Below are 15,478 nucleotides of genomic sequence, written 5' to 3'. Positions count from 1 at the left end.
GGTTTTGAAGTTTACAGTGATTCAGTCTAGATGAGAGGGTTTCAAAGTGTGGGGCAGGCTTGGAAGAACAAATCATTATCAGTGGAAAAAAAAAGTCTACTGTCTACATTATTTTATGGGTTTATTATAAGAGGAAGAGGGGCAAATTAAAATCTTTAGTAATCTTTTCATGCAAAACTGCAACAGGTGAGTCAGTTGAAAATGTTCCCTGTGGGCCCCTGATGAGAAGTCCAGCATTTCACCAAACCTTCCAGCATGGCCACCACTGACTGGTGGGGGCTCAGAACGGAGGGATTCATCCTCCCACGCTTTGAAAACCCCTGCTCTAGATCCCTTCAGGAAATCCTACGCTGCAGTACAGAGACAAACAAAAGCGTCCGCGTCCTCAGAGCTCTTCACGTTATCGGAACACGAGCGTCACTGTGTCAACGCTGTACAGTATCCCTGAAAAAACACCGGCGTTACCCCCGCGGCGTCTCTCAATGCACAGCTCCCCGTCGCGCTGCTGTGTGCTTTCCGAGCATTTCTCAATCTGAGAAATGGAAAAAATATAAGTCGAAGGTAGAAGTCTCTTTACTTTTTGTGGATGTCCTCGTGCCGGATGATCTTGTAGGTGACCCAGTAGAAGACGTTGAAGATGAGGAACGCCAGGGGGAAGGCCGCTCTGGAGATCGTGTCTATCCTCTTTGCTCTGTCCACAAACTTCTTCTTCATTGTGTCCGTGTCCTTGGGGACGGCGGGCTGAGGGTTCGACGCTGGAGCAGCGTTCTTCACAGCCGAGCCGTCCTTTGTTGGCAGACACTGACTCATGTTGTAGCCAGCGAAATTAAAGCGGCCTTCATGCATATCGTCGTCCTAAAAAAAAAAAAACAGAACAAAAAAATAAAAACACAAGCGTGTATGGATTAACCTGCTAATGTTCACAGATTCATGTCTTCAGCACCATCAGCTCAGAACATCAGTCACAATATAATATTCAATCAATCCTAACGAATTGTCAGGGTAGCCTAATGATGAAAAACCACGACGGTTTCAGGCGACAATAACGATCACACGCCTCAGTGTGTGTCCACGGCCAGGTCAGAGAGTTATGGCAGACGGATGTCATAACATGTGCTGCTTCATTTAGACATAAGTTCATCCTGAAAAGCAGACGACCCCCTCTTGTTGCACCTTTCTCCATCTCTAAAAGAGCTAGGAGATCCTCTGACCGTCCTTCAGCCAACTCAGTTTGGCTCCAGTCAAACTCTCTAAAATCCTCCTGTTGACCCAGTTTTCTTGGTGCTCACACACCAACCCTGGTGAACAAAGAATTCAACGCTGTCTAACATCACCATTTATTTAATGTAAGTGGTCGTGTCAAGGTTGAGCAGTTTATCATAAAATCTGTCTCCTTAAACTGATCCAGCAGACTGGAAAACATGTTAACATTTAATGTTTTTGAAACCATAGTCTTGGGCCAAATATAAATTTTCTGTCAAATGCTGGTTTTCTCAATATATTACACATTAAAAGATGTTAGTATTGGTTGATAAGAGCCGTTCAAGCTCCAGTCATTTCAAGTCTTTACAGACTAAAACAGTTTATTGCAAAAGGTTTTTCTCATATATTCTTTTTTGCACATCTCAGCTGCTACCTATATTTTTTAAATCCTCATTTCTTTGTTGAAAATCAGTAGGAAGAAGAGAAGAACCATCCTCCCTCTCCCTTGTAAACAACTTTTTCTCATTTCCCACAAACAGCACCCTGCGTCTAACAGACTCCGATACCTTTTTCTTTAGGAAATCACAATCCCGACACACCAGTCAACAATCCCTGGCAAACATCAATAACACCTGCTCCAAATCCTGAACAGGTGAGAGTCTGGACAGAAAAATGTCAGCAATTATTCTGAGAGTTTTCACATCCTGAACCGAGGCGGTGTCACTAACCGAATCCCCCCCTCCCCCGTCCCGCTCTGCTGTTTTAGCGGTAAAGTTTGACACCCAAGCAGCCTTCATGCCAAGACTCTGAGAGCTCACCTTGTGATTCCTCCGTTGTCTTCGCCTCAGGCGGAGGAACTCTTTCTGTTGCCTGGAGACAAAATTAACCCCGGCATATTCTAGCAGTGCAGCAAACACAAAGAGCAGACACACGGCCATCCAGATATCAATGGCTTTCACGTAAGAGACCTGCGAGAGAAAACAGATTTCCTTTTGTCAGTTTCGTCAAGGTGACATCGTCGGCTAACAACTCAAACATTTTAAATATTGCCTCACTTTCTCCTACTGTGACCCAATACATTCTGGATAATCTACCTGTTGATCTGTGGCTAATTTTCTTGTTTTAGTCCTGTGATTTTGGTCTTTATATCAAGTGACAGTGACTTGCAGACCTGACTGTTTGCCAACAGAGCATCAGAACTGACTGTATGGAAATAGTCAGCAGGAAACAATCAGTGTCTTAATTACCAACAGTAGGAACCCTCTAGTATCAGGTTGTACTTCCAGCACCAGCTTTAAGCCGCCCGCCTCTTTATTTATATATTTTCTTTAGAAGTTGAGAGCGTTTACTGCTCATCAGCATCACCTCGTCTCTTCGTGACAGCTGATTAGCGTCTCCAGAAAACGCCGCGGCTCATCCAGGGGTTTGTGAGTCACACTGAGATATTGTTTACGTGAACAGAGGCGCTGAAAGCCTGCTCTTTAAATATTTATCAGGATGCGCGTCTTTCATGTGCGAGCCTCTGACGTGGCTGAGGCTCTCGCTACTCATGTGCAGGCTGATGATTATTGATTGATCATCAAGGCTCTCTCGCGGCGCCCTTCACAATGTGTGCTCGCCAGTTTTCCCTGATTGTAAATACGCTCCCACGGACCACCAGTCCTGCAGATTACTCAGACTTTAGATCGTAGTAGCTTTTCTTGTGTGACCAAAATGTTGAGTTTTTTTTTTAAGCAGCAGAGACACATTTATACATTTATTGATACCTTAAAGGTTTTTTTTTTTTAATCCTTTGATGTAGAATAGTTATTATAACACAACAGATGAACTTCAAGCAGTAAACAATGCTGAATTCTCCGATTCATCTTTGGTCTTTCTCGGTTATTTTTAAGTCGTAAGTTTGTCTTTATAAATGGTTGCTCAGCTGGGACTTGGCCTCCCTTTCGCTGCATATATTAGAGACCTTTAAGGAAACCAAAGATGCATGCTGACAAAATCTTACAAAGAATATGCAGACGCCTCATTTATACACTGTTTTAAGGTCTGGTTTGTCTCTTGAGGTTAAAAGAAATGTACAGTTTGATAAAATGCAAATATATCCTTTGTGCACAGGCAAACAAAAATGCAGTCTATACATTGTACATTGAAGCAAACACAGGATGAAGAACAGACACTCATTCTCCAAACACTTATTTTCCAAACCTCTGCACAGCGACAGGATTTTACGTCTGTTCTTATCATGCTTATAACTCCCAGATGTGTGTCAGACTCATTTCAGTTTGCAGCACGTTGATCTCAAATGAGCCTCTAAAACGTTTCTGTATTTTAGTACAGACAGGTATGAGTGTGATCAAATGTCTTTTCACTAAATCTCAACAAGTTAAAAAAATGTAAATGAAAATGTTATCTCCAACAATATGATCGACAAAGTGATTTGTAAAATCTGCAGCTTTCAGCCTGTCTGTTTTCCACAGATCCACCTTCACAGCCGTTTGATGCTGATGCAACCCGGGCTCAGGCTGCAGATGTCAGTGTTATTAAGACCACCGCTCCTCTAAAACAGTGCGAAGCCAAGTGATTGAATTCCAAACAGTAGCTGCATTTCTGGAATCACTGAACCAATACTTTTTATGTGTTTAGGGTCGTCCTGATGAGCAGGAATAGAACCCTCAGTTGAGCATTTCTGTTCATAATATCTATGTAAAACAAGCAGAAGGTGGGAAAACGAGGTTTTGACCCATATAGTAAGCATCTCGGTTGTCTGTTGTTCACAGATCTTGAAAGCTGATGTTTTCTTGTAAAAATGGGGCAGAAACTCTCATTCACGGCTCATTTTTTTCTCCACAATTCTACAGCCATAAAATCAGAATAAATCCAAGAGTCCCGGTCAGAACAGGATTATATTCAGACCAATTATGAATCTGCTTTGTTTTTTAGATTCTCACCAGAAAGCATTTTCCTTTCTGAATGGGCAGTCAGCATCAAAGCTTTGATAATTTTAATGGTCCGACAGATTTCTGCTTCATACCCAAACATCTGAGGAAGCAAGCAGCGCTCTGGTCCAGATGCATCCAGCTGTGCAGAAAAGGTTCACCGTGACTAATCCTGACAATACGTTCATTCCAGCAACAATGGGCTGCGCTGTGTGCTATATGGGACGTGACATTATGGCGCTGGAGGAAAGACGCTCTACCTTTGGAAGGGAAGCTCTGGATCCCGAGCTCTGGGTGGTCATGGTGAGCACGGTGGTGATACCCAGCGCCACTCTGGCAGGAGCGGCGTCCATGTTGATCCAGAAGGACACCCAGGAGAGGATGACGATGAGGAGGGAGGGGATGTACATCTGGATCAGGTAGTAGCCCATCTGGCGCTCCAGGTGGAATTTCACCTCGATGCAGGTGAATTTACCTGTTTAGAAACACGAGCGAGTGAATTCCTGGGAATGGAGAGTGAGATATAAGCCGTGTGTGTGTGTTGATCTGACCGGTGTTGTAGTGCTTGGTGCAGTATCCCAGCTCCTTCTCCTCCCTCATGATGAACTGAGGCAGGGTGAGACCGTCGGACACCTGCACCGCGCCGACCTCCATCCACTCGAAGACCAAGTCATTCATGGTGTAACCGACTGCAAACAGAGAGGTGGTTCAGACACAGTGCACCATCTCCCCAGAGAGAGAAGGAAGCCACAAGATCGATACATACAACTTTCCAGTTGCATTGTGCAGGTCTGGACGTCCATGGGAAAGTTCTTCAGATCCATCGGACATGACAGGATGAGAGTCAACCTGAGAGGAGAGGCAATCAGTCAAATTCAGGGAGATTCCAGAGGAATGTGTCAGTTACATTTTGCGTGACACACAAGTTAAAGAAAACGGCCAGTAAAATAGAATTACATGTATTTCTTTCTGCTGCCGTGTGATAACCTCCAGCACGCGGTGTGAGATTCCCTTCAGCAGGTTCCTATCACACTTTCATTACTGCAGCTTATTGTCTCTGTGATGCCTTCTGGTCGGCGGTCTGGCCGCTCCGCCGTCTCTCCCACCGATTGGAGAAAACCACTAACCGCCCTCCGTCTCGCCCGCTGATCCACTCTCCCTCCACACCTGAGCACCGCTCGGCTCCGAGCCGCTCGTCTAAATGGACCCAAAATTGATCCGCTTCATATCCCATCGCCGCTGCGAAAATTGAATATTGTGTGTGACTGAAGTCGCGTTTTCATGTGTTGTACCTGCATGTTAAGCAGATGTTGGCGTTTCAAAGACTCCTGCATTGTTTTTAAGGAGCTGAAAATATTCTTTTTTTTTTTTTTCTCCTTTTGATTCTGCGTTCGCTTTGGATTCTCAACAATGCCCCTGAGAGAAGCGTGCCCTCTCGCAGTCTGTGTCTGCTTATTAAAAATCTACATTGCACACGGGGATGTACAGAAGTTCAGTAAATTTTTACCATTTCAAAGGAGTGATCATAATGAGATAAAAATCAATTTGAATGTGCATGCTTTAGATTGACAGTCTTTGATGTTTCGGAGGAAATGTAAGAAAAGCAATAAGTGAGCATGTCCTCGGGCAAACTGTGCATCAGAGCTTTTGGTTCTCTGCAGTCTCATCTTTCACTCAGCGCGGCAGCTTCCCACCTCAGCTCCGCCACCGATTCAAGTTCACGTTAGCCGCAGCTCGCAATCAGTTTTTTCAGCACTGGCTAATCCCCACGTTTATTTTCACAATCAATCACGTGGTCCGAAGATCATCAGTCCAGACGGATTACCGGGAGAAGGTCACTTCACACAAGGAACGGACACTTTAAGGGCCAAAATCTTCAGCAGATCAACCACAGTGTTGCATAAGAATTATTGCTTGTAAAGAACTAACAGCCTGTAAATTGCGTTTATTACCACACAGAAAGGCTTTGATATTCTCACATCCTGCCGACACGACCTTCTTCCTCTCATCACCATTTCTACAAGTGAAGTGCGGATTGGGGACGGGGTTGTGTTCGGCCTGCGGGCCGCCGGTCGCCTCTCTGTGTTAACATATTCAGCTTTGTTGGTTAATTGACTTTCAAAACATATGCAATGAATTTTCCTGTAGAGAGATTAAATGAATTAGACCCAGTAGGATTTAACGTGGGCTGCGTGGCGGTTTAGTGGTTAACTCTCTACTCACAGGGAAAATATCCTCAGCTTGAGCTTTTGGGCCTTTCTGTGTGGAGTTTGCACGTTCTCCCTTTGCACTCATCATTTTTTGTTTTTTGTTGTTCATTTCGAGCATTTGCTCCATCCATCTCCACCGTATTCAGCCTTTCACCTGATACTGTAGAGGACCGTCCCGTCCTTGAAGATCCGCAGCAGCTTGTTGTCCGTGGTGACGTCGTGGAAGTTGGCTCCCTTCTCGTTGGCAAAGAAGAGATCGGGCTTCCATATGGAGTCCAGCATGGAGGGGTCCAGGTCCAGCGAGGAGTCGGGGTATTTGCTGTACGCCAGCCGAGGGTCGTTCCACTTCTGCCGTAGGAAGATGTTCACTCTGTAGTCCTGCAGAGACGGTGGGTGGTGATGCATATCTGATCATGCAATGGTGGAAAGCATGATAGTGATGCTGCTGCAACTACTGATATCAGTCTCATTATAATCCTTGTTTTGCTGCATAAGAAACCCTATAAGAGGGAATGTTTACCAATACCTGCATGTATATATATTATGATAACAAATACCTTTTCTCTACCAAACACCAGTGAAATAAAAAACTTTAAATGACAGATAAAGTTAGTTATATAGATACAAAATAATCTTCCAAAACTGTTACAGTAACACAATAAAAAGTATCTGATAAATTCTGTTATCAATAGTTGAACATGTTAAAGTCGTACAGTAATAAGTAGTTAAAGTAGTTTCACTTCAGGAAAATACTTGAAAACTTGACATGAATCAAAACATGTTGCAGAACAAAAGGGCTGTAAAATAAATTACAATACATGAAGAATAAACAGATGGATGATAAATGAAATGCTTATAATTGCACAATATGCACAATTTTACAGCATCGAGCATCGTTATCATCATCTAGGTGGCAATTCGATCTTAATAATCAAACACATGTTTACGTGACCTTTTGGACGGCTGGATATCTTCGCCAGCCACAGTTGCAAAACACTGACCTTGTAATAATGTTTCTTGTTGATCAGAGTTACGTAAGAGCCATTATGCGAGCTAAATGAAGCATTTAAAAGATGTGGAGCCTGATGAGGGAAACTCTGACAGTGCAGTTAGCGCTACACGGAGTGTCACAAAGCTCAGTTGCTCAGAGTAATTGATATGTCACGATGATGAGAAGCCCTTATGTTGTTTGACATTTCATCAGCGTATTGGCGGTTCCAAATCTTTGCATGCCTGTCTAAGACTGTGTAATTCCCTGGCAGCCTTACACGTTCCATCTCCTGCACAAATCACATTTTCCATTCAGGATCTAAGTAGTTATTATCGCTCATTATGAAATCTTTGATCCTGATTAGTTTCAATGCAGCCTCGCAGGTTTGATATTTTTGCTTCTCCACAGATGGATGCCTCAACATATCATACATAAGCCTGTTTGAAAGCGACAGTTCCCCACCGTTGATTATCAGCTGCTGCTAAATCAGCTTCAAAGGTGGGACTTTTTGTGTTATTAAACACAGGTGAGCGATGACTGGATAGCCGCCAATAAACTCCATGATGGGAAAGAAAATATTCTTATGGAGATAAATGCAAACAACATTATAAAGAAAAAAAAAAAAAGCTGGGATAAAGCTGGATGAGTCAGTTTTAACTCCGGAGGAGAGGTCAGGACTGTAAAACACGTCCAAACACAACACTCAACTCACCATTGTAGTTTCTGCTATAGAACCAAAGCTGTTGATAAATATGTTGCAGGTAACATTAACTGGTGGACCTGCAGGGTGGGGGGATAGATAACACATTGACACATTGTACAGGGCAGAAATCAAGCAAAATACCAGAGGAACTCACCATGGTTGTCTCTGTGACAGAGCCGAAACTGTTGATAAAAATATTGCATGTAACGTTTACAGGGGGACCTGTGAAATGCAATGACAATGGCATGAAAGGAGGAAGCCTCACACCACACGTATCATCAAGGACTGCCGCGGCTTGAGGTGTGGGAGGTGTTTAATCGAGAAACATCGGGCCTGCTGCTTCTCCTTGTATATAAACATGCGTTAATACAAGAAGCAGCGTCTTTGATGGGAGGAGTGGTGACGATGTGGCATGCTCTATTGATCTGGAAAAATAAGATTACACAGAACATGAGGGGGCACAAATTTGGAAACCCAGATGATTGTTGGTGGAGTTTTTGTAAATGCTGCAAAGATATGATTAAAATAAAAATGAAAATGCAATAACTGGTGATAACATCTTGATGATTTCATCATGTAGCGAAGTCTTATGTTATAATGATGGTGATACGCTGCACGTTTGAATTTCATTGATTTGAGTGACATTCATGAAAAAGCACATACTAATCACACACACACACACTCACAACCACACACACAGTAATCTGGGGCTGCAATGATGAGCAGCACAATCAATTTACTTGAACACCAGAAATCTGTGGAAAGAGAAATGACGGCTGTTCTCACATCACGGTCACCAGCCTCTGAAATGTGAACGCTTCCTCAAACTCTCTGTGACAGCAAAACTAGATGTCTTCAGGTTTTTAACGTATTGGAAAAACAAACCAATTGAGCCACTGAATGCTTTTTAAAGCATTCTGAAGGTGTTTGAAAACAGTTTCCCGTAAAGTATATATCACGCATATTAATTAATTAAGATATTCTGAGATTATTTTTTATTCTTGAGTGAAAATACCTTCTGGCTCTCGTTCTATCGTCCTATGATATTAGTCCAGGGATCATTTTAAACAATTTATTTCAAACAATGCCAATAAAAAGTCCACAGTGTGCTCTGATGGCATTTTACACTTCACTGAGTGCTCTGCACTGAAACCTCTTTTCGAGACGTGATGGGCAGCAGCACATCTCTTTTTGTGTGTGTGTGTGTGTGTGTCATGCTATCTGATAAGTTGAGTAGTGAGCCCTTCACTGCGCCCTTCCCTTATGTTTCTCCCATCAATATTGCATGACACCAGGTATTAATATTTGCCTCAGTTTGTCATCCGGGAGCCACACATTTAACATCTGAGGCAGGAAAAAGAGGCAGCACCTCCTCACAACAAACTCAGCAAGGAAAACTAGGTCATCCTTCAGAAATACAGTTCAATTCACTTCAAAGTACGACTGGCAGGTTCACAACCAAAAATCATCTGTTTACATCACAGCGGATTCATGCAGAACTGTTTGTTTTCTAGCTATACAATGTGAGGGTGTGTGTATGTCTTATTTTGATATCTGGAGCCTTTTTATTTTTTAATTGTGCATCTGCTCTCAAAATGAAGAAAAAAGATATATTCAGTCAGCATCATAAAAAAATTAGCCTTCATGGATTTGATAATCCTGTTTTTATTGGCTATAAACAGCATATATTTCCCACTGAAATTGCCAGACCACCCTTCTCTCATCCTAACGTCCATCTCAGCAAGATTATCGACATGTTTTCTTCCACCCAAAAGGAGAGGAAACACATCAAAAAACCATGTGTTTTTGAGTCCTGCTGCTCAGCCCCTGTGCTGTGCCTGTTTTGGCTGCTTGGGCCACTGGACGCCCCCCAAAACCCCATCAAATCCCAGCCCACCTGACCCGGCCTGGAGTGGGCCCGAGCCCCAGCGGGGCCAGCCTCTTCTCGCTCAGCTCCGTTCCAGTGACAGATGCTGTGTCTGTCCTCAGCATCACAGCAACAACAACAGAGGAAGGCAGCAGCCTGCAGCCATGCCACAGGGGCACCATCCATCATTTGGCCTGTCACGGTGGCATCCCCGTCTGCCACGAGAACCAATCTGTTTGTGATATTTCCAAGCAGCCCCCTCTTTCCACCCCTTGTTTGTAAGCCATTATTTAACGGAGATGAGGTCTCTATCAGTTGCTCAAAGTGAAAACAAGCGTGCAGTGTGGACGGTGAGGAGGAGTTACTTCATGATTCATTTCCAGCATGACAGCAGCATTACTGTTAAGTAAGGTGATTTACTGTTATTATCAAAAGGCTGGCTCCACAGTATCTTGGCAACAGATGTGAGTCAGTGCACCTCTGGATAACGGAAATATCAAACTTTGTGTTGCTGTGACAGTTTTGAGCCGGGATGCGCAAATTCACTGAGACAGAAATGATAAACAAACCTTTGAAATTCGGTCTAATTCGTGCATCATACCCGGAGGTACGACCCATTAGTGAGTCCAGAAAATCTGATGGAGACAGGTTGGAGGAGGATCTGGAGTCATGCTCCTTGGCATCCACAGCTCTGGAGCGCACACATGGAGGGGAGAGGAGAGAAAAAAAAAAATCAGCACTTGATCAGACAGAAGTCAGAGCTCAGAAGCAGGAGTTGCAGCTTATCTGCTGCCCAGCAGCTGCCAGCGAGCGATGGGCACGCACAGGGAGGACGCGTTAGCGCGCACACACGTATCGGATATGATTTGGACGTCGTGGGCATCTTCTTGAAAAGCGGCCATCCTTTTGATGGAGCAAGATTGCTAACCCGATGTCACAGTATACTGCTGCCTATTTTATTGGTAGCATGAAAATATTCTTGCTATATCACAGTGCAAAAGAAATACCACACGCGTGCGTAAAATGTCACCATAAAGTCGTCGTGGAAAAGATCAAACGTATCCACACATCTCGGCAGCCAAACAGGGCTCATAGAAAGTTGATATGTCAAGTATAAATAAAGATGTGGCCATGAACTTTGCTAAAATTCTAATCAGATCACATGTCATCTAATTACTAACTTGGCGCAGAAAAATGTTGAAAACTTTAGACACATTCGATCGTATAAGCAAATCAATATATGCTTGGGAAATACACTGCCTCACCTGAAGTTGTTTGTCTCCGTGAAGTACGTGAACAAAGCTGCCAGAACCTTGATAAAGGAGCGATTCATTCCCGGTGGTTTCCCCATGTGCTCACTTTTCTATTTCTCCCATATGTTGACATTGGTCAAAGACATAATCCAAATAGGAGCGCCGCTCTCTTCCTGAGCAAGTCGTGGGCGTCTGGGTGTTCTTTTGTCACATAAAAACACAGGAGACATTCCTCAACGCAGCCACGGATCATAGTTGAGTTTCATGAAACTCTGACTCCCACAAGCAGGTCTCGCGCAGCGGAGGTGTGAAGAAGCATCAGTTCGGCGAGCAGACGTCGAGAGGATGAAACTCCGGGACGCGTCGTCGGCTGGACTCTCTGCTCCGGTGCCGGCTGACGGACGTGAGAGCTCGCTGTGCGAAGACCAACCCGCTGGCCCGTGTTGTTACTTATGAGTCTCTCTCAGGTGGGGGGCCGTCAAGGAATGGGAGAGGAACGCCTTTTCTCATTTCAGCACTTGGACAGCTCCCGGCTCCGTTACGCGCAAGCGCGAGGCTTAAAAGTGGTGGACGTGAGAGGGTTTTCAATAAGTCCAGTAAACAAGGGAGGTAATCGCCACAAGTGGGATTGAAAAAACCTGTTCGTGACGACATTTGTCAGTTTTGAACGACAGTTCGACTCACTAAATCAGCGTGTCGCGGAAACTCCCAGCGCGCGCTGCTGCGCACCAGGATTAACTGGCTTTAGGAATTTGGCGGTTTTCCAGAGGTGTATAAGCACAACAAAACGACGTTACTGGACTGAGGATGTCTTGTGTAAAAGTACATCTGACCAAAGCCTTTAAATAATAGTAATAAAAAAATAATAATAAAACCTTCACTTGCAAAGACTTCAGCATGTTTCTGTTCAAATGATGATTTACACTTTGAGAAGAGGCAGAAATCACAGATGGATTAACACCTTTCACCCAGTCTGCTTTCATCTGGAAATACATACAGTTGTTACCACCAATATACATTATTATTTGAAAAACCTAAACAATTTTTAACTAAATAGTAACAATTAAAAACTGAAGTATTTGTAAAGTCATACAACACAACTATGGATTGAACTATAAAACTATATGGATTGAGTCTCCTGCAGCCTTCCATAGGTGGACCCCCCCAAAACACAGCAGCTCCCCTTAAAACACACACACACACACACACACACACACACACACACACACACACACACACACACAAAACATGGATTTTACACTCACAGCCTGAATCAAGAGTGACTGGGTGAGTCTGAAACAATCCCTGGCAGTATTTTTTTACGCAATGTGCTATTTTTGCTCTATTTCGAACAACCTACATCCTCACAGATATGAAAAGTGTAAACAAAGGACGCACCAGCGAGAAGCCGCTGGGAGAGTATTTGGTACCCCGGTTGCCCTGGAAACAGATTTCCGAGGCACATCGTCGGAGATGCTGAAAGGTTGGCCTCCCAGAGCGAGACCGAAAAGAGCTGACTGACAGACACAGGCTGAGACCGAGACGTGCTACAGTGTGGCCGGAGCCCAAGAGAGGAGGGACTGAGGTTTTGAAGCCCACCTGTCTAATATAGTATCATTGCTCATTATAAATACATCCTGGCTCTGGGTATTGATACAGACGAGATAGAGCCCTGGCAGCTCGGGATATGAGTGGGCTGCAAAGCTTCATGGACCACGGGCATGAATGACTCATTGCACATGAACACGCAGGCATGTGCTGTGGAGGAAGCAGCTAAACTTAGTGAGAAAACACCGAAAATTCATTCACATGAGGCCAAGTACAGGCGCTGCGTTGTGAGACTACTCTCAGCACATCACATGCTTCAGCGCTGTGACATGCTCGGGGCCATGTTGCACTTTATCCTGACACTTGGTTACTGACCAGTTAACAGATCATCTTGGTCCGTCTCAGCCCGAGGTGGTCTCATCCTGCTCGCCGCCTCCTTTAAAGCTGCACTCCAAATTAGAAGTGTCACATTCTATCTCATGCTTGCGAATGTATGGCTTGCCCCGGTTTAGGGATTTAACACTGCTCTACAGTGTTTTCTCCACCATGAATACTAAATATACATGTAAATTACTCAGCAAATCACACATTTATATTGAATTCATATAATGTTTTTCATTGAATTGTAGGTATTACATGAGCTACACATCTTCTACATCTCTGCATATGACAAATGTCACTGCATCGTGAAAAATAACATCTGATCTTTTTTAATGAATGCATTTCGTACTGGTAAGAGCTCGATCCTCTTTGCACTAAGGTCATTTATTCCTCGTCCCTGAGACAGCTGCAGTTGGCGTGTCTGTGTGATGACAAGCATCCACAGCTTCAATTGGCCATTAGTTTCCATAAGGGAAGACTTTGGGCCAGGTCGGTCACACAATCAAAGCAGAGCAAGCCAAATCTCGGTGTTATGAAGGAGAGAAGAGATAGAAGAGACTGAGTCCTTTCTAGAAAATATGTCTGTCTCCTTTATCCACGCAGCTATTTGAATAACTGTCTCAAGACAGGCAAACACACTATTTTTTGAAGCTGCCCACACACATCAAAAACTGGTCTATTGCCTGTTATTTTAGGAGGACTCGCAAATGTTCAATGATCTTGTTTGTGATGTCCAAAAGGATTTGCAGAACAATTTTCAGCATTTGAAGTCAATTAAATCTTAATAATTCTGCAATTATACTGTGATTTCATGTATTTTTATCCCTTTTTGCAAACACAATTGTTTGCAAAAAATCAACACGACTGAGGCAGTAAATGGCTGGTTGCTAGATATAGCCTGGGCTGGTGGTTGTCAGTGATCTCCCCCCCGATAACCGGGGCGCTGTGGACGAGCTGGAGAGCTCACCTGGAAACAACAAGCAGGCTTTACCACTCCAATGTTCATGTGCACTGGACTGGAGACAATTGAGAGCCGCAGAGTGTCCATTGCCCCATCGATTCCTTGTATCTTTATCCTACTTAATGACTTTCTCGCCCTATAATTCAACTCATGGAGCTCATCTCAGGCCTAGCGGGGGATTCAAAGAAGTAACCTGTATCGGGAGCTATTTTGATGAGGCAACGTAACATGCCAGAGGAGGAATGCAAAGGATTTAATGAGAGGATTCTTGAAGAGAAGGAAAGGATTTGAGAATCCTCTAGTGCAAAAACACCCAACACAATTATCATAAGCTCTCTGTCGTGGCGAAATGAAGCTATTTTCAGGCTCCTAGTATGTGGCGCATGAGAGAATGATAAACTTTAAATCGCACAGCGCACATCCTAGTAGCAGCACATATACGGACAAACGTTTGAGAAATGAGCTTTGAAAATGTAGCATGGGATCCATAGACGAGGTCGGGGTAAAGAAATAGGATAAATGCACAGGAGGAGGATGCTCCTCACAGGCTGTGTTCTCCCTCAGGCAGAGTGAAGAGAACTACTGTGGTCTTCTGTAAGACTGATCTGTCAATCACAGCTTTCCTTCATCAGCGGGAGCACGCTGACAGCCACAGAGCCTTTCTCCATCACTGAGCACTGAAAACCCACTGATCCCTGGTCTAGACCCCCATACATCCTCTGCCCCCCCTCTCCACCCACCTCCACACAGTCATACAGCCTCTTAAAAAAACCTACAGCAACTCGAACAGGATGTCCACATCATAACAAACGCCAACAACTGTATTCTGTTTTGTTAGGCAATTACTCTCCCAGTAACGGTGAGTCCATCATGTCTTCACTCAGATCTGTCTCCCCTGAGCTCCGGTTGGTGTGCACTCACCCAAACCCTAAACAGCACACTCGCAAAGATACTTTTTTTTTTTTTCCCCTGGCCGACGTCTCCTCCGTGTTGACACTGGCTCACAATTCATCTATTTCTAGCTCGCAGGCTTGTCTCGCTGAGCGTTGTCACTGGGGCTGTGCAGCTGTCAAAGTGATGCAAGAATAGATTGAAGATTGAATGCAATTTCAATTGCTTAACTGGTTCCCATCAGCTTTTCCTTTCAGCAGAGCTTAGATGTATGTTGTGGGACCAATTACTCTGCAAGAGGGACACTGTCACAGCAGCAGCACTGTCTTTCCTGGGATTTTTTTTCTTCTTCTTTCTGTTATATTTTTGGGGGAAAGCTAATCTCTTAAATGCAGAGTGCTACATTGAATTTTAATGAACGCCGTGACATTTTGCCATCACAAAGCCACGGTAAAGAAAACTGTCAAATTCAACATATGAAACAGGGACACCTGATGTCGTGCATTGGAGGATGTGCAGGTATACAGCTGAAGGATC

At 44.0% G+C, this 15,478-nt stretch overlaps 1 protein-coding gene across 5 annotated transcripts; it reads right to left on the bottom strand.

Moving 5' to 3' along the window:
• Nucleotides 1-280: 280 nt before the first annotated feature.
• On the bottom strand, nucleotides 281-11,762 carry glra2 (glycine receptor, alpha 2). Of its 5 annotated transcripts, XM_030112106.1 has the most exons (10): nucleotides 11,173-11,268; nucleotides 10,477-10,598; nucleotides 8,195-8,222; nucleotides 8,050-8,117; nucleotides 6,501-6,724; nucleotides 4,903-4,985; nucleotides 4,688-4,825; nucleotides 4,397-4,611; nucleotides 2,022-2,171; nucleotides 281-855 (listed from the first exon to the last, which is right to left on the bottom strand). In XM_030112106.1, exons 2-10 carry the CDS (start codon nucleotides 10,504-10,506, stop codon nucleotides 574-576), a joined length of 1,218 nt encoding a protein of 405 aa, XP_029967966.1. In that variant the 5' UTR covers nucleotides 10,507-10,598; nucleotides 11,173-11,268; the 3' UTR covers nucleotides 281-573. The 5 variants fall into 5 exon arrangements, with proteins under 5 accessions (XP_029967966.1, XP_029967965.1, XP_029967964.1 ...); XM_030112105.1 differs by lacking the exon at nucleotides 8,050-8,117 and having other exon boundaries at nucleotides 8,195-8,262; nucleotides 11,173-11,762; XM_030112104.1 differs by lacking the exon at nucleotides 8,195-8,222 and having other exon boundaries at nucleotides 11,173-11,762.
• Nucleotides 11,763-15,478: the final 3,716 nt, after the last annotated feature.

Source organism: Salarias fasciatus, chromosome 16 (assembly GCF_902148845.1).
Source record: "Salarias fasciatus chromosome 16, fSalaFa1.1, whole genome shotgun sequence".
In the NCBI taxonomy this organism is placed as follows: domain Eukaryota; kingdom Metazoa; phylum Chordata; class Actinopteri; order Blenniiformes; family Blenniidae; genus Salarias; species Salarias fasciatus.
Note: the sequence above shows the minus strand (reverse complement) of the source record. Positions and strands in the feature narration are given on the sequence as shown.